This window comes from Fusarium solani, assembly GCF_023522795.1.
Source record: "Fusarium solani strain SB1 chromosome Unknown bctg00000006, whole genome shotgun sequence".
NCBI lineage: Eukaryota > Fungi > Ascomycota > Sordariomycetes > Hypocreales > Nectriaceae > Fusarium > Fusarium solani.
In genome coordinates this window covers 242,918-259,559 of record NW_027072151.1, presented here as the reverse complement: position 1 = coordinate 259,559, position 16,642 = coordinate 242,918, and the positions used below count along the sequence as shown (strand labels likewise).

At 50.5% G+C, this 16,642-nt stretch overlaps 5 protein-coding genes across 5 annotated transcripts; 2 read left to right on the top strand and 3 right to left on the bottom strand.

The window, feature by feature from the left end:
- Positions 1–431: 431 nt before the first annotated feature.
- On the top strand, positions 432–1,606 carry MRS44_009780 (uncharacterized protein; the record flags this gene model as incomplete). The annotated part of the gene is made up of 2 exons (XM_065620299.1): positions 432–1,149; positions 1,197–1,606. 2 exons carry the CDS (start codon positions 432–434, stop codon positions 1,604–1,606), a joined length of 1,128 nt encoding a protein of 375 aa, XP_065476072.1.
- Positions 1,607–2,287: 681 nt separating this feature from the next.
- MRS44_009779 (uncharacterized protein) lies at positions 2,288–3,359 on the bottom strand (the record flags this gene model as incomplete). Its single annotated transcript, XM_065620298.1, has 3 exons — positions 2,288–2,396; positions 2,578–2,858; positions 2,913–3,359. 3 exons carry the CDS (start codon positions 3,357–3,359, stop codon positions 2,288–2,290), a joined length of 837 nt encoding a protein of 278 aa, XP_065476071.1.
- Positions 3,360–4,121: 762 nt separating this feature from the next.
- Positions 4,122–5,297, bottom strand: MRS44_009778 (uncharacterized protein; the record flags this gene model as incomplete). Its single annotated transcript, XM_046278626.2, has 1 exon — positions 4,122–5,297. The coding sequence occupies one exon, from the start codon at positions 5,295–5,297 to the stop codon at positions 4,122–4,124; it is 1,176 nt and encodes a 391-aa protein (XP_046131791.2).
- A 523-nt stretch (positions 5,298–5,820) lies between these two features.
- MRS44_009777 (uncharacterized protein) lies at positions 5,821–7,914 on the top strand (the record flags this gene model as incomplete). The annotated part of the gene is made up of 9 exons (XM_065620297.1): positions 5,821–5,970; positions 6,087–6,164; positions 6,224–6,430; positions 6,482–6,496; positions 6,562–6,723; positions 6,781–7,099; positions 7,152–7,480; positions 7,534–7,716; positions 7,768–7,914. The coding sequence occupies 9 exons, from the start codon at positions 5,821–5,823 to the stop codon at positions 7,912–7,914; spliced, it is 1,590 nt and encodes a 529-aa protein (XP_065476070.1).
- A 541-nt stretch (positions 7,915–8,455) lies between these two features.
- Positions 8,456–16,637, bottom strand: MRS44_009776 (uncharacterized protein; the record flags this gene model as incomplete). Its single annotated transcript, XM_065620296.1, has 13 exons — positions 8,456–8,728; positions 8,782–8,967; positions 9,418–11,514; positions 11,579–11,854; positions 11,911–12,803; positions 12,859–13,038; positions 13,110–13,234; positions 13,297–13,836; positions 13,926–13,985; positions 14,040–14,868; positions 14,937–15,624; positions 15,673–16,453; positions 16,531–16,637. The coding sequence occupies 13 exons, from the start codon at positions 16,635–16,637 to the stop codon at positions 8,456–8,458; spliced, it is 7,035 nt and encodes a 2,344-aa protein (XP_065476069.1).
- Positions 16,638–16,642: the final 5 nt, after the last annotated feature.

The window sequence follows — 16,642 nt, the reverse complement described above, 5'->3', positions numbered from 1 at the left end:
TCTTTTGATACATTGACACTGTGGTGGACTAGAAGGGGACAGTAATATACAGAATGGCATGGAGGGTGTAGTCATAGGTTATGTTTAAGAGCCGGGAGCTCCATCTCTGAGCATCCCTGTTGGAACCTGGTAGACAAAGTCTCTGGACCTTGAAGGTCTGTAGCCCGCCGCCGTTGTTGGAGTGATGGCCTCAAGGCAGGAAGGAAGCTTACCGGAATGACTGAGAAGGGCTTCTGTGATTGGTAAACATTGTAAGTGGCTGATTGCCGTCAGACTTCCGAAGGACTCTTTGTAAATGGTTGGTTCATCCATGACTGCCTTTGTTCCTACCCTGGGGAAAGAATAGTCTACCCCGCAGCGAAATCGTGTCCTCAAACAACTCAAACGACAACCACAGCATTCATCGCAAAAGCATCTCACCAATCGCTATCATGGCGCCTAGAACCTCTCGCTTGTTGAAGCCGTTTCTCGTAAGGCGGGGCATAGCTACACGGGGCGCCTCAAAGCAAAAAACCCCATCGCTTGCCATTATCGACGACTACTTGAACACATCAGCAACACACTTCGCCAACATACCACCTTCACAGCTACGCATCACCACTTTTAATGACACCATTGTTCCTCTCAATGATGCCGAGGAAGCGCGCCTTGTTGAGAGGCTCCGCCCTTTCGACCTCATCTCTGCAGTCCGCGAACGAACCGCCTTCCCAGGCTCTCTGCTTCGCCAGCTGCCCAACCTGGAACTGTTACTGGCCACTGGCACGCAGTTTGAGATGTTCGATCTCGCAGCCGCCAACGAGATGGGAATCACCGTCGTCGCTGCTCCTGGTCTCGGCCGCACTGATCAGACCGGACCCGTACGACCCAACATCAAGAAGGGCAGAGTCCATCCCACAACACAACACACCTGGGCCCTTATCCTGGCCTTGGCCCGCAACGTTGCCGCTGATGACGCCGAACTCAAGGCTGGTACTGGCTGGCAGAGCGGGCTAGCGACTGGTCTCCCTGGTTTGACCCTAGGCGTCGTCGGGCTGGGTCGTCTAGGCGCGGCTGTGGCCCGTGTCGCCCACCTCGCTTGGGGCATGCGCGTTGTATGCTGGAGCGAGAATCTCACACAGGAAAAGGCTGACCAGATGGCCGTTACCGTCGGTTTGCCCACTGACGATGGAATCGAAGGCAGTAAACCTTCCAGGCAGTGAGCAAGGAAGACCTCTTTCGCAGTGCCGACGTCGTGAGCATGCACTACGTGCTGAGCAACCGTTCACGAAACACCATCGGCGCGAAGGAACTCCAGCACATGAAGCCTTCATCGCTGCTTGTCAACACATCACGCGGGCCGCTGATTGACCAAGAGGCCCTACTAAATACGCTGGAGCGGGGCGGGATTCGAGGAGCTGCGTTGGACGTTTTCGATATTGAGCCGCTGCCGCTGACTAGCCCGTGGAGACGAGCTAACTATTGGGGTCGAGACGGACGTTCTGCTCTTCTTACAACGCCGCACATGGGATATGTTGATGAGGGTTTGATGAATACTTGGTACGCTGAAACCGCAGAGAACGTGGAGCGCTGGGTCCAAGGGCAAGATCTCCTTCACCGCCTAGCCTGAATGACCAGTCTACTTGGTCGGTGTTTCCGGCATCAGACATTACATGGTGTAGGGTGAGGGGTTTTAGACATGCTTGTTCGGCTCACATGCGTATCCTGTACATTTTAACCCCTGCTGTTCTCCTTCCCCTTTCGGTAGCATCCTTTCGAACCTCCCAGCACTGATCAGCCTATTGTTGCCTACTTCACCACATTAAAACCCCTCCTCTTCCGTCATCCAAGCGTGACGTTACTCTGATAACGCATGTTCATGGCCAGATGGCGGTGGAAGTGTTGGAGTGTGTGCTATTCGTCAGCTGTTAAGCTTATTTATACCAACCTAGTTTCTCGTTAAAACAAATCCCAGGGCTCATCAGGTGGCAATGATTTCCTTTCAAACCCTTGTAAGCTTTACAATCTGGGCAAGACAATTTGAAAACAACCAGTGAGTAGTATAATTCATTGAAATTCAGCAGTTACTCATAAGACATTGAAAATAGGCTTCATCTATCATTTACATAAATCATGTCCATCAATCAGCAAGCTATAGACCAGGCTCAGAGCGTGATAGATAAGCGAGGGCAATTGGAAAACGTCAAAGCTGATGTCATTTGTCTTGATGGGCATAGATTCCGTATCAATCATGGGGTGCCTCAGCATATTACTGATAGACTGGATGCACTATTTTGGCAGGATGAAAAAGTCAAGTACGAGGATATTCCTGAAGACTTGAAGGCATACGAAGTGAAGGACGAAGAGCCAGATGATCAAGACGGTGGAAAGAAGTAGACCAGACCTTTATGATTCTGTATCTGTATAAGAGTTATCATGTATTTATTTTATCTCATAATAAGACCCCTTTAATTATTACTTACTAGACTAGCATGCTGATTTCTTAAACTTGCAGCCTCACATAACAGCCTTATTCCATCATGACTATATTCCATCTGGTCCCTGATAAAGATACTCTCGCCAAAGACCTCAACCGCTAACCCATAATTTTCATCCTCGACCACTTCCCTGCCTTTGGAATCAATGATACTTCCACCCCTGATGAGAGATTGAACAGTGGAAACCACAGTCTCAACTGGGGTCAACTGCTCAGCCGGGAAAGCCCTCCACATCTCGCTCGTCAGTAAGTTCGTGCGGATAGTCCCAGGGCAGATGGCATATGTTCGGATGCTATCCTTGAAAAACGGATAAGCCACAGATCGCATGAATCCAAGTACACCAGCTTTGGAGGCTGTGTACAGAGGATTGAACTCTTGAGCATACTATGCTTTATCAGTTCTGTGTGACTCTACCCTTTGATGTCAGGGGGTACGTACAAAGCTTGCAATGCTGGCTGTCATTATCAGAACTGGACTTTGAGAAAGGTTTCCAGGGGCTAGAAAATACTGTCGTGCAAGATACGAAGTATTGATGACGGCTTTCAGGTTGATGTCAATGCTCAGTTGGCGTGGCTCTGGCGGGGGCAGGGTGCTCGCTTTCTCGTAGAAGTTGTCGGTCTGAAGAATGCCAGCATTGGCAAACACCACATCAAGTCGACCTTCAGCTTTGAAGATATTGTCAAAAGCGGAAGACAGAGATTCGAAAGAGTTGACGTCAGTTTGAGTGAACCGCAATTCTGGGTTCTCCCGGACGGCAATTGCACCGGCAGTTTCGTTGAGATCTAGAATATAAACTCTCCAACCGGCTGAGGCTAGCGATCTGGCAACAGCCAAACCCATTCCAGAAGCACCACCAGTGATGATAATGACTTTCTCTGTAGGCATCGTGAGATACTTCAAGGTTGAATATGAAACAGAGAAATGAGGGGCAAGAAGGTGAGTGAATGTTTGCAACTGGGTTTGCGCGATGCAGTTAATGTTGCCATGACAGACTTGTTCAAAGCCGACACAGTTTAAGTACAACCGATAGACTACACGCTTGGCTGTCAGGAAGCGAGGAAATCTGGGGTCCAAGATGGCGTGTTCGCCATCACTCTCCGGCGGAATTTACTTCCGTGATCATCAAATGTCGGGTTTAGCGTCCGCGGCATCAAGATTCCTCTGGGAGAAAGCGGCCCGAGGTCCTCGGTGCAGTCAGGCGATGCCAACCTATCACAAGTCAACAAGGCCAAACACTAAGGGTTAGAGGGTCTTTGTTGGAAAATGTAGCCTGCTAACACTTGGGGCTCCTTGACCTGCCTGGCGACATGCCTTGCGCATCCCCGTACCATCATAGTGGGAAGTCGATGACTCGTTTGCAATAGTGTCAACCCCATAACACAAGGCGGAATTGAGCCCTACAGGTTAAGTGCCGATTGATATCACTCCATGGTACGTGAAGGCGTCGTGGAGCAGACAGGCGCCTGCGTGGCCGTAGAACATTCTATGTCTCGCTGGCCGGCCGAACTCTCTTGCACAGCTCTTGATTGATGGGATTTCAAGTGAAAAATGCACCACATTACATGACATCAGTTGTCAGCACCTTTGGGGGACTTGCGGTAGTTGAAAGTGAGCTCCTCATTCCACTAGTTCCACTCAATCACTGTTCTAACTACCCTTGCTTTTGATGAATTCCAAGAACTGCTCGCTGAAAGGATAATCAGTGTAGCCTTTAATCTCCTTTGGCGTGTAGAACGTTGCGCGATCATATTTGTTGAGCTCCAGTCCTCTCCGGATCCGGAATGGAAGATCTGGCGTAGAGAGGAAATATCTCCCAAACGGAACCACGATATCCCTAGTGGGATAATCCTGGTCCACAAGCCTTCGTGCACTCTCAGGGGTATACCCGCCGGCGATGAAAAGCGGTCCATTCCAGATATCAATGGCAAAGGTCAGCTTGTCGGTGTTGCAAGATTCAACATCTTGTGCACCGGCAATCCTGGATTCTATCAAGTGAAGATATGCAAGATTGAACGGCTTCAGTCTCTCAATGAGATCTGAGAACTGTGGGATCGGGTCCTCCATCCGCATGTCGTTGTAAACGCTCCAAGGACTGAACCTTATGCCTGTTCGCTCGGAGCCAATGGCATCACAGACTGCTTCGACCACCTCGACAGCGAACCGGGAACGGTTCTCAATGCTACCGCCATAGGCGTCGGTCCTTTGATTGCATCGATCCTGAATAAACTGATCGATAAGATATCCGTTTGCTCCATGGAGTTCGACGCCGTCGAAGCCAGCCTCAATAGCATTTTTGGCGGCCTGTGCATAAACCTGAACACACTCATGAATCTCGGGGATGGTGAATGGCTTCGGCCTGGGTCGGACTGAATCCGGAGCAATGTCGCTAGAGCTGCGAAATACAATGCCCTCTTTCTCTGCGACATCGGGCTCAGCAGTTCGACCTAGTGCCCAGAGCTGGCAGAATATGAATCCTCCTTTTGCATGAACGGCATCCGTAACAGGTCGCCACGCCTTGATCTGCTCATCAGTGTAGATACCGGGTGCATTGGCGAATCCACCATGGGCCGGGGAGATGAAGGTGCCTTCCGAAATTAAGAGTGTGCCGGGAACAGATGCTCTTTGGCCGTAATAATCCTGGAAAGAAGGTGTAGGGACATGCTCATCCGAGGCTCGATAACGAGTCAAAGGACACATGGCTATGCGATGGTGAAGCGTCATGTTGCCAATCTTGATGGGTTTAAAAAGCCGAGAGTCGGAAAGATCATTCGAGACGTTGGCTTCATCTTGAACGGATTGAACGGATTTTGTGATGGCTGTCATTTTGTTCAAGCTTGAATTGCTGTGCCAATAGCGAGTCTAGTGTATAAAATAGCGAGGCCTCAAGGGACGTTATATAGCTTGGCTCTCGGCGGATCCCCTCAAGAAACCCAGAACTTGCAGATTTGGAGCATCAACTTTGATTAGTAAAAGTAATGGAAAGATCTTGTACTTCCTATGATTGTACAAGTGCCATGCTTGTGATGTCCGGGGTCAAGCTTCTCTGGCGAGGTAGGAACTGACTCATGGACAGCCACTTGCGTAATCTAACGGAAAATGATTCCGTGGAAATCAAGGTACACTCCCCTTTCAACAGCAAACTTTACTGTTGCCGAGAGGCGCGGCAGGTGACCTGACTCGGTTGTGTGTTCAAAGCGTTGTCTGGGGAAATTGCGGGGAGAGAGAACGTGCGGGGATCGATGCTTTCATCGTCTGGGGATGCGGGTCTTGACAGGGGGACCTGTCGAGATCGAGACCGTCTTCGCGTCTTTCAGCAGTACCATAAGTACAGCAAGCATTGCCAACTATGGTCAACGAAATCAAGGACACTGTTCCGTTGGCATTCCTCAAACGAGACATCCATCAAAATCTTTGCAAGATTATCCTCAACACACTGTCCTTTGATTTTGTGTACGACAGACATTCAGAAACAAGAATATCCTCAACATGTTTGCCCGTCTGAAGTCCAAGATCCGGGAAAGACGATCAAGCGATTGCTCTCCACGAGCTGCGCTATCGTATGACACATCCCCATGCGGCCTTGTTGAGGCCATACTCTAACATCAGTTACAGTCTTTCTGCCTCTACGGCTACGATGCGGGTGTCCTTGGTGGCATCCAGGAGACTGAACCTTTCCTGCATGCTATGGGCGTGAGTGGTCATTCCAAGTCGAAGGGGAAGATGCCTTGCCAACCTGACATGATTACTAGTACCCGACCGGAACCTATGTCATTCCAATGATCGCCTCAGCTTACACTCTTGCCGCTACCGTTTGCTCGCTTGCAGTAACCGTGATTGGCATGCCTCTCGGTCGACGCAACTGTATCCTCCTGGGAAATCTCTTTGTTGTTATTGGTGGTAGTCTCCAGGCCTCAGCATGGTCCGTTCCTCACATGATAGTTGGCCGTATCCTTTGTGTGAGTACGCCCTTGCTGCATTCCCACGATCCTAGACTGACCACTCTGCAGGGGATTGGAATTGGTGTGAGTATCCCTTATGCACCCTCGCACAGACGCCAGTCCCTTGAGCTTATCGCTGATTCGATTAGTTCATTTCCTGCTCTATCCCTACCTACCAAGCTGAAATGAGCACCCAACACGAAGAACGCGGGCCTGATGTTGCTGTCACCTGCATTTTCTTGGTTTCAGGTGCTGCTATCGCCTATTGGATCGACTTTGGGTTCACTCGCATGGACAACCAAATCTCCTGGGTAAGTGGTGGCTCGTCAATGTGTCCATTTGCAAAGGTATCTGACCAAATATCGCAGCGTTTCCCGGTTGCTCTTCAGGTTCTATTCGCCGTTTGCGCTGGCAGCATCGTGCTTCTGCTTCCAGATACTCCCCGATGGTACTACGCAAAGGGCTATGAGGCGGAAGGCGACAAGACCTTGTGTCAAATCTTTGACGCCGAGGTCCACGATGAAAGGGTCCAGAACATGAAGAGCTCTATTCTGACCAGCATCGCCTTCGAGTCTGAGAGTGATAAGGGATTCAACCTTCTGGATCTTATCTGGGACCGTAGCGATCTTCGAGTCGGGCGCCGCATCCGAATTTCTTTTCTTATTCTAGCGATCCAGCAGATGATGGGTAAGTCTGCTAGCCTACCAAGTATTTCTAGAGTCTAATCTTTCAAATCAAGGCATCAATCTTTCCGTCTACTACAGCACAGTCATCTTTGCTCAAATCGGTCTGTCACCCTTCATGGCTCAGCTCCTGGCTGCAATAATGAATACTGCCTTTGCACTCGGAACGGTTCCGCTCGTTTGGACTGTCGAGAAATTTGGTCGACGTAGCATTCTCATGTGGTCCGCAGTTGTTTTGACAATCTGCATGGTGATTTTTGTTGCAATGATTGGCATTTCTAACCCCACCCTCGCCACTCAATGGACAGCAGTTGGCGCCATCTTTGTCTATAATACAGTATTCGGCTACGGATGGATCGGAATCTGTTGGCTTTACGGTCCAGAGGTAAGGCGTCATGTTGGATTATATCTCATGCGATTCGCTAACACCTGATGTAGATTGCGCCTCTCAAGCTTCGGCATGCTGGTGCCGCCGCCGGAGCCTTTGGCGAGTGGCTCTTTTCTTTCATCACAGTATTTGCTGGTGGTATCGCACTTCAGAATGTCGGTTGGAAGATATGGATTTGGATGGCCTTGTCTTGTTTTGTGGCAATCTTTTTCGTTTATTTCATGTGTCCCGAGGTAAGCATTTGGACATTGCTCCGGAAAGGGACAAGACTAACCACAACATAGACTACTGGAAAGACTTTGGAGGAGATCGATGTGCTCTTTGCCAGGGAAGATGTCAAGCATACCATCTTGGCGGAACGGTTGGTCATGCAAAGCAATGCTGCGGCAGAGAAGGGGGAAGTTACATCGCTGCATGTCGAGAAATCCTGAGCTGTGACTTGTGAGAGATGAAGGGCACCAAATCGAGACCCCTGCAACGCTTCTATTGCATGAGTACACTAGCACGACGAGGGACTTTGGAAAGTCTCAAATGGCTGATTGTTCATGAATCTCGAGACTGGAGTATTATTGCTCCTCGTTTTCGATGATGATAACACATTTATACAATTCTGTCAATTATGACTTCCAGAATCTCGTCCCCTCTGAGGAACTTTGTGTGATGCTTATTTACTACGGTAAGATTATGTTCAAGTTCTGCACCAGGATAGGTATTCTTCGACTCTTTTATACATAAACTCGTAGCTTCTTATTAGCTGCACATGAACTGTCTGGTTATGTTACTAGAAATTTGATTCACTACCATTTCTTCGTCTCTTCATGAAGTTTTCTTGTCGTTCTCCAAGTACGGTCGTCTGGCTCAGTTATCCCATCGAGGGCCGGGCTTCAACGATAACAAAGAACACATTATCAATACATCATAGCATCATATTCCAATGCAAAACAGTGGCCTGTTCTCCAATTACAATACAAACTACTTGAGCTTCTCAACATCCATGCCATCCTTGCCGCCTGGACACTTGGAAGCATCCCCTACCACGAGGTTTTCATAACCAATCATGTATGTCATTGGCAGCGCCATGAACCTATTACAGTCATCACTCAACGCCGCAGCATATTCTTTGCTGTTGTAAAAGGCCAGCCAATCGTCCCACGTTCTGACCCAAAGCTGGGCGCAGCCATCGTAATCCAAAACACCTTCTCCCAGGCTTCTAGCTCGCTCCTTCATCTCGGGCGTTTGATGGTGCTACATGACTATCAGTTCGTCTATTCAATGTTTCTAGTCATCTAATAACATACCTGTGCATATCGAACAATGTGGTTCCGAAATGCAAGCGTGGCCACAGCTAAATCAGCATGCACGGTCTGCCAGTGCCCGAAAAAAGTATCGTAGTCGATTGAATCGATTTTTCTGAAAAAGACGGAGACTTTGATACAGGGTTGGAAGTTGGGATCAGAGTTGTAATCCAACTCAGGATGGGTAAACTGATGATCAATTTTTTGCCAAGGCATGTTGGGCTTTAGGATTTACGTTGTACTTCAAGTCCTAGATGGAGCGAAAACAAGTAAACTTGTATCCTCGAAGCGACTTAAATAATCTGTTTGCCGTATTGGCGTGGCAGTAATGTTATCACATGGCAGGTTAGCCTGAGATGAGGCTTCAACCATTGGGGTTTAGACTGCGGGGTAGTCGGAATTAAAATCCGTGGCATTTGCCACCGGAGCTCCGCAGCTGAAAACCGATGCTTGGTCAAGGGCTCGAAGAAGGGGTGAGCTTCTGAGCAACCCAACGGAAATAACACAACCGTAACTGGAAACCGATGCAGCATGCGGACCCGAGATCACCAGAGAGTCAGGAAATCCCACATTTGTAACAAGAGTTGGAAGGGATCCAGGACTATTTAGCCACTGCCAACGCCATAGTAGCTAACATACCTGGAATTCTTTCATTCGTGATCCTATGCCATGCTCCCTGTACATGACACCATGAAAATAACATTCACCGACAAAGTAAAACTGAAAAGGTTCAGGACCCTTGCGGATCAGAAAAGGGACCTCACTCCCGCCAAACATGACGACTAAATCTCCCTCTTGGGCCGTGGCGGGAACGATTCCCACCAACCGCTTCTTGTTTGTAACAGCGACGACGGCCGACGAAAAGAGCTCTGCGAAATCCAAAACTGTAAACATATAAGGCTGCAGCTGACGAAGCTGCACGTCTGACACGGTAGGAATGTCTGGTCTCTGCAGACTCAGGAGCTTGTGGGATTCGGCCTTGTCAAGCTCCTTGTGAAGCTTGAGGTAGTTCGTCAGGGCCAAGAATGATGCATGACGATCTCCCTTGTGCCAATTGTCCCTGGATGCCTTGCTGGCGTTGCCGATAGGTAGCTGACACTTGATCTTTCTCCTTTCATCCTTTGCAAAGTCCGAGTACACCTCGTCAACGGTGGTGAAGATCTCGTTGAGGTAGGATCTGATCTCGTTGGTGTTTGAACGGCACTGTCCGAGCTTCTTGATCGAATCTAGCTTGTAACCGTGAATGTAGAGGACTGATCCATTGACCCGCGGCTTCGGTGTATCCGAGCCTACGGAAGTGGCAGCCGCAAAGTTCTTGCCGCAGGTTCTTCTGGGCCACCTGGAAATGGTGTCTGGGAACGGACTTGACATCCAATTGGGGATCCAAGAGGGAAACTGGGCGAATTGCTTCGAATAACCCCTTGCCCGATACAGCAAGTCCAGTGTTCTGCCTCTCTCGACAAGCACACCCGCAAAGTGGGAGATGATGTGCTCCAGGGGCTTTTTGTAGTCCGGGGTGTAGTCTTTGCCATCCTTGGCCAGGCTTAGCAGAGCGAACAGTTTGTCACGCTGGCGGGTAGCCTCTGCCATCTGGAAGTGCTCAAGAAGCGTTAGCAGCTCGTCACGCGGGGCACGGTCTTGGCCGACACGGTCGCTATAGTAGTACCGGCGGAATGCTCCCAGGTGTAGAACGGCAGCGACCTTGGTCTGCCGAGGCAGAAGAAAACCAAACCCCCCGCTTTCGACGACTGCAAAGCATAGCTCTACTGCGGCGTGGAACGTGTCCCAGGGCATCTGGTGGGCACCGCACACCACAATGGCCTCCTGAGCAAGAACGAGCTCCTGAGCGACCCATACTCGTCGAAACCACTTGCGCTCGAGAAGCTTGGCTAGGATGCTCCATGTTGGGTCCTCTACTTTCGGAAAGTCAATGGTAGGGAGGTGTTTCGGGTTCTGGCCGTCCATCTCTGCCGAGGCTATCGGTGTAATACTCTCCAAGAACTGGATTGCTATGTCGCTCTCATCTTCCTCTTCCCCCAGCCAGATGTAGACACGGGCGGCTGACTGAAATATGTTGGTCATCAGGCGAATCTGGCGCGCCTTCTCGTCGTCGCCCTCTCTGTCGTCTTGGTTGATGCATATCGCATCCGCCCATAACCAGATCTCGTCATGCTTCCGTCGAAGGCGCTTTAACCCGAGATATAGAGAGGCAGTTAGCGGTATGCGTCCCTTGGGGGTCTGTAAGGAGAATTGCTTGAGGCTGCTACCCCAAGCGTACGAGATGGCGAAATACTCGACGCCCGCGGGGGGTTCTAGGGAAATCTCCTTGAGCTCGCCGCGGAGTTCGTCAATGTCATCGCCCGGCTTAAGACATAGCAGTCTGGTGTTTGTCGCCAAGCTCAATGGTTCCCAGACATACGACTCGGCCGGTCGTGGCAGGCTATGAGAAGGACCGTCTCCCTGGAAAAAGTCCCAAACCAATTGAGCATATCCTTGCTTGCGTCTCGGCACGCCAGTCCACTCGGGGTCCCTAATACCACTCCTAGGGTCGATGATAACGTGATGGTAATTCGCATAGTCGGCCTTGGCCTCCAACTCCAGCTCCCCGGCCGCGTAGAGTGCCCACGGGTCGACAAAGAGCCGTAGTTCGGGCTCCGCTTGCGAGTTGAAAATGCAAATGAGGATAAAGACATTATCTGGCAAAGCAGAGGTTTGTCCTAGACGGTACTTGCGAGCCTAAGTACTGAGTCAGCGAGTAGACAACATGGTATGAAAGATACGAACCATTTCCATCATCGACGTCCTCATAACCAACGGGGAACCTGGGGCCGCCAGCCGTGGCGTGAACCTCAATGTGATAGTTCGGACACTTCTCTCTCCATTCCCTGGCTTCGTTGTATAAGTTCCGAACTAGGAACTCTGTGAGATTGGCCCCATCATCGCTGGTGATAGTAAATGTGGCCCGCTTTGGTTCAAAGTTGAAAGGGCCCTGGGTCAAACGACAACGCATAGGGCTCGTCCAGTGTGTCTCTTCGATGTAGCGGTCTCCAAGGAGCTCTTTGAGCTTGTTTGAAACCTAAACCAGTCAAAATTAGCCGAACAATAATCACTGTTTCGCTAGTAAAGCCGTACAAGTGCTTGTCCCAGAAAGGCCAACTCATGATCGTCGGTCCCTATGTTGTTCCGGGCTATAAAGATTGTTCGGTCTCCATCCTTGGCGAGCTGCAAACATGCTGGAAGAACTGTGAAGCCATTTGGGTTCGATCTTGCTGTCGAGCTGAGCTGGGGTAGATCCTGGGGGTTAGGAACGAAGATCATGTTGGCTTGACCCGTGAGGCTGAACTTGTTGTCCATTCCATGTACATACGGCAGCTGGGCAAGGTCCTCAATCTTGACAGTATTGGCTGGTTGGGAGAAGGATTCTACAACTTCGCTGAGCGTCTTGGCTGGTGGCTGGACGCTTGAACCGAGCGGTGGGATTCCGCCCACAGAAGTCGAGTAAGCTAGGGCTCGCGAAGAGCGAGCTGCATCCTTTTTTTGACCAAGCGAGGCCGTCGAACGTCTCGTATCGGCAGGAGACAGATGCTGCTCCGTCAGTTGGGAACCGTAGTTGATATTGTACCCGATGCCCTCTTTGAGAGATGCCAAGATCGCCCACAACGACTTCTCCTTTCCTTGTTCTAGAGGCTCCATCCGAGCGCCAAGAGAAGTACTCTTTCCTTCCAGAGGCTTGGATGGACCTTCTGACGTGTTATTTAACTCAGAGTCGCGATTCTTGTTCTTTCCGTGGCGTCGCGCCCGGGATGGCATCTCGTCAACGGCAGAAGCCGTTAAACCTGGGTCTGCTGGTGAGGGAACCAACACATTGACCTTTACCTCCTTCAGCGGCCCCTTTGCAGTACGGAGTTTGGGATGCTCATTGGGAGGGCTCGGCCTCTTCTCCGGTTGGACCTTGGGCTTCTCGACCGATGTCTTTCGCGCCGATCCTTCGTTGCACTGCTCGTCCTCACCATCCTCGTCTTCGCCTACCACAGCACGTTAGTTGCTGAAGCAGAGTTTGTCATGATGTATGGTTCTCACCAAAGTCGGCGTAAGGATCATCCTCGAATGGTTTGTATACCCCCCGACGTGCTAGTTCGGCCTCGATTGTTTCTTCCTTGTACGTCAAGACCACTAGTGTAGTCATTGCTTTGTCTGGAATGCCACAGTACGCCGACAGCGACTCTGCAACCTCCGGGGCATGGAATTTGACTTGACGTCCTGAGAATTCATGTAGATATGAATGCCATCGCCACCCTGAATCGCCAGGGCCCTGCTAGGGACAGGCTTACTGTAATGTTCGTCAGAGCCATCCCTCACAACCCACGTCACCTCCAACCTATCAGCACAAAATACTACCGCAGACTTCAGCCGCTTCACTGTGTTATCTCTCTCGGACCAGGAGCGAGGTATCAGCCTGATATGGAGGCATGAAGTGTCAGTTCAACTGTTGGTATTGTAGAAATGGTTATTGCGTACCATGAAATGAACTTGGCCCTAGTCCGGAATAGTTTCGTGTAAGCATCGTTTTGTACAGCGTGCAGTCCAGGCTTGGGTCGGCAAAAGGCCACCTTGGACAGCAGCCGCTCCTCGATGCCCGGCAGATGTCGAATCCATTCCATACGATCGAACTGACCTATGTCAAAGGCAAGCAGCAGAACCGCGTCTGCCAAGGACTCGCGGAGGTGAGGGCGGTCCGCGATGAACCAAGTCTTCGAGGTCCACGAACGAAGCATGTGACGTCCTTGAGCCCCTTCCTTGTAGCGCTCGAGCTCAATGGGGAAGATCGGGTAGTCTTGAAGAGATGCTATCATCTTGGCTAGCTGTTTTGGCTGCTGTTTCTGATGTTTTGACCGCTGTTTTGGCTGTTGGTTCTCCTCGTCGCGGCGAGCATATGCATCAATGACCAAGAACAGTGCGGCAATGTATTCAATATTGTCGTCATCCCGAATCTTTTTCGCCTCGGCGATTAGAATCCCCGTAGTCGTCCCTTTCACCCCAGGAACCCCTTGAAGAGTGCTTGACAGGATCCATACACCCTATTCAAGACTGGAGTCCGTCTGAGAAGCTCGGGACCGGCCCAGACGCATTCATCAGCGGTAACCCACTGCGGCTCGGTGAATTTAGTTTCCGGGATGAAGATGATGGATTGTCTTGAGAAAGCTTGCCTATAAGAACTAAATTAGTGCCTGATCTACTGTCAAAACTGCAGAAGTACACACCCGATAGCTCTATCGTTTTGTGACCAGATATCCTGTATTGCCTCATACACCCATATGTAGTCCCCCGACCGTTTGTCGTCTCGGGCAGTTTTCAGAATCTCCAGGTAGAGTTCTAGGTTAGTTCCGTCACGAACACCGAAATGCCGCAGAAAAGACCAGGACGAGCTCTCTGGCTCCGGGACATCGAGGACGGGGAAGTAAGCCTCCAGCTTCGCCCACTTCCCCTGCCCAGCTGGTAGAAGAATGGTTTCATTCAGGCGGGCATAAGGGCGCTCACCACGGCATTGCACCTTGGTTTTCGCCAGGCATGCCTTTAGCTTTTCGCTGGAGTCGATCCATCCCCTGGACTGGTTTGAGCCCATCTCCAACCATTCTGAGTACTCTTCCATGTTGTCTCGCAGTAGCTTCAAGAAGTCGGCTGAAGCCCACTTGTCTCTTACGAGACTCATGTCCCTGGAAAGCACAAATCTGTTGGCGGAGCCTTCGACAAGAGGAGGAACACGCCGAATACCGAGTCCATCCGTAAACCAGCGGTCCAATCTTTCTCGGTCTTTCAAATCAACATTGTCGACATAACTCCGATGTAGAGCTGGAAGAACCTCGTCGCCCACTTCCAACAGAAGCGTGTATACCTGGCAGGCTCGGACCCGTTGTCCCATCTGCGTTACGACCCACATCACATTAGTGTTCGGGATTTGCCACGAATGGTGAAAGAGAAAGAGGATCTGAGAAACAAGGCTCTCGACCGAAAGTTGGCTTGTGGATGATGAGGACTCGTGTAGTTGAAAGATGGCTTGGCAGATTTCTTGGTCGTTGAACTGCTTGGCTCCTAGCCTCCGAAATAGCTCAGTCCGGGCTTCAGACTCCAAAGCATCCGGATGTATTTCCATGATGGACGTGTCCCCCAAGTCCAGTTCGATTGTGTCTTGAGACGGGAAAAAAGCATGCCCTTGGCTTCCTTGGCCGAAATCCACTGTCCTCCACGCAACGGGATAATCCGCAGGTCAAAGACCGACGCCGGATACCGAGGCACGATGGGCTGCTGGATAAAAATCTCGGCCAATCGAGAATGCCATATCTTTGGCTGGTATTTCTCCTCGTCTTTTCGCCGGCCAAGGTGAACTTTCAGGTCTTCCACAAACGTCAGGAAGTCTAACTCGAGCAGACCTATGCGCTTCAGATGCTGGACATCCTCATGAGAGTATTTCTGAGACAGATACTTTGACCGAGTCCATTCGTTGAGAGTCAAGGCTTTTTTCATTCCGTCCTCAGGGTCTTGAAAAGTGAACGAGTCGGGAACAAAAGTCAGTGAGGATGGCTGTTTGAAGCCACCATATGCATGTTCGGATTCCAACACATGACTGTTCTTGAGCCTTTTTTCGATCTGCGGGGAAGTCTTTGAAAATGGCCCTTGAAGGGATGAGGGAAGGTATCGTGGCCACGAATAGCGAAGACTTGTCCCCTTGAGATGATTCACTGCTGCAACAAAGGCATTTGGGATCGAATTGCGCAGGGTCTTGTTCCAAGACGAGCTATTCAGGTCTTCGCGATTGGGTGTGAGCAAAAAGTCTGCCTGAATCAGAAACTGAATCATTTGTCAGTACACGCCGCAGCTACCGAGCAGTGTTCTTACATTGAAGCCATAGCTACGGATTGGGAGAAACGCGTAGACTTGGTGTGCTGTGGGTAGACTTGGGGTGTCGTGTACCGGGAATGCCAATAAGATCTCGGACTGGGTGATGCCCTCGCGTTTCGGCTCATATGGCATGATTGGAACGGTGTGTGTGAATGTGGCATAATGGAAAATCTCCTTGTCGTTCTCTAAGATTTTGATGGCGTTTGGCTCTCTCACTCGTCGCAGCACTCTCTTTGAGTGTCCATTCGAGTCGGTGACGGTCAGTGTGATTTGCTCCAGTGTCCTGAGGAAGATGAGGATATTGGGGTCGAAAGAGGTCATCTCTTCCCGTAGCCGTCTTCTGTCACAGTCATGTGACAGTTGAAGACGCATAGACGTGCCCCCCTCTGGTGCATCTTTGGAGAGCTGATCCTCGGGCAGTTGCTCCCAAATCGGAGTGATCATACCGAGAGGACGGTCCTTTTCAAACTTGAACGAGTACTCGCAGGAAGAGATCCAGACGGTGCTGGCAACCTTGAACACTGACTTGAAGCCGATGCCCTTCTCGCCGATGTACCCTCGACCAGCCGAGGACTTGACCTTGGAGGTTTTTCCGATTCTGCAAATGGCCTCAACATTGCGTTTAGTGAAGCCTGTTTCGTTGCAGTGGGTGATAAGGGCGTCGTCTCTGAGAGTTAAGGAGAAGGTTGGCTTTGAGGCCTCGTACTGATTGTCGTCGGCATTCTGAAGAAGTTCGAGTAAAAAGTGGGTGTCGCTGGTATACAGTTCCACAGAGAGCCTGAGTATGTGTCGGTGACAGTTCCTTATGGATATCGACATGCTGATGCACAGCGACGAGCTTGAGTAGGGCCTTACAGGTTCAGGGCGTTCTCGAGATCTTCGACGTTCCGCTTGTTGGGCCCTGGGCTTCTGTCCTGCCTGATTTCGTCGATATGGTCACGGGCTGCATTGCCGGACTCCATCGCGG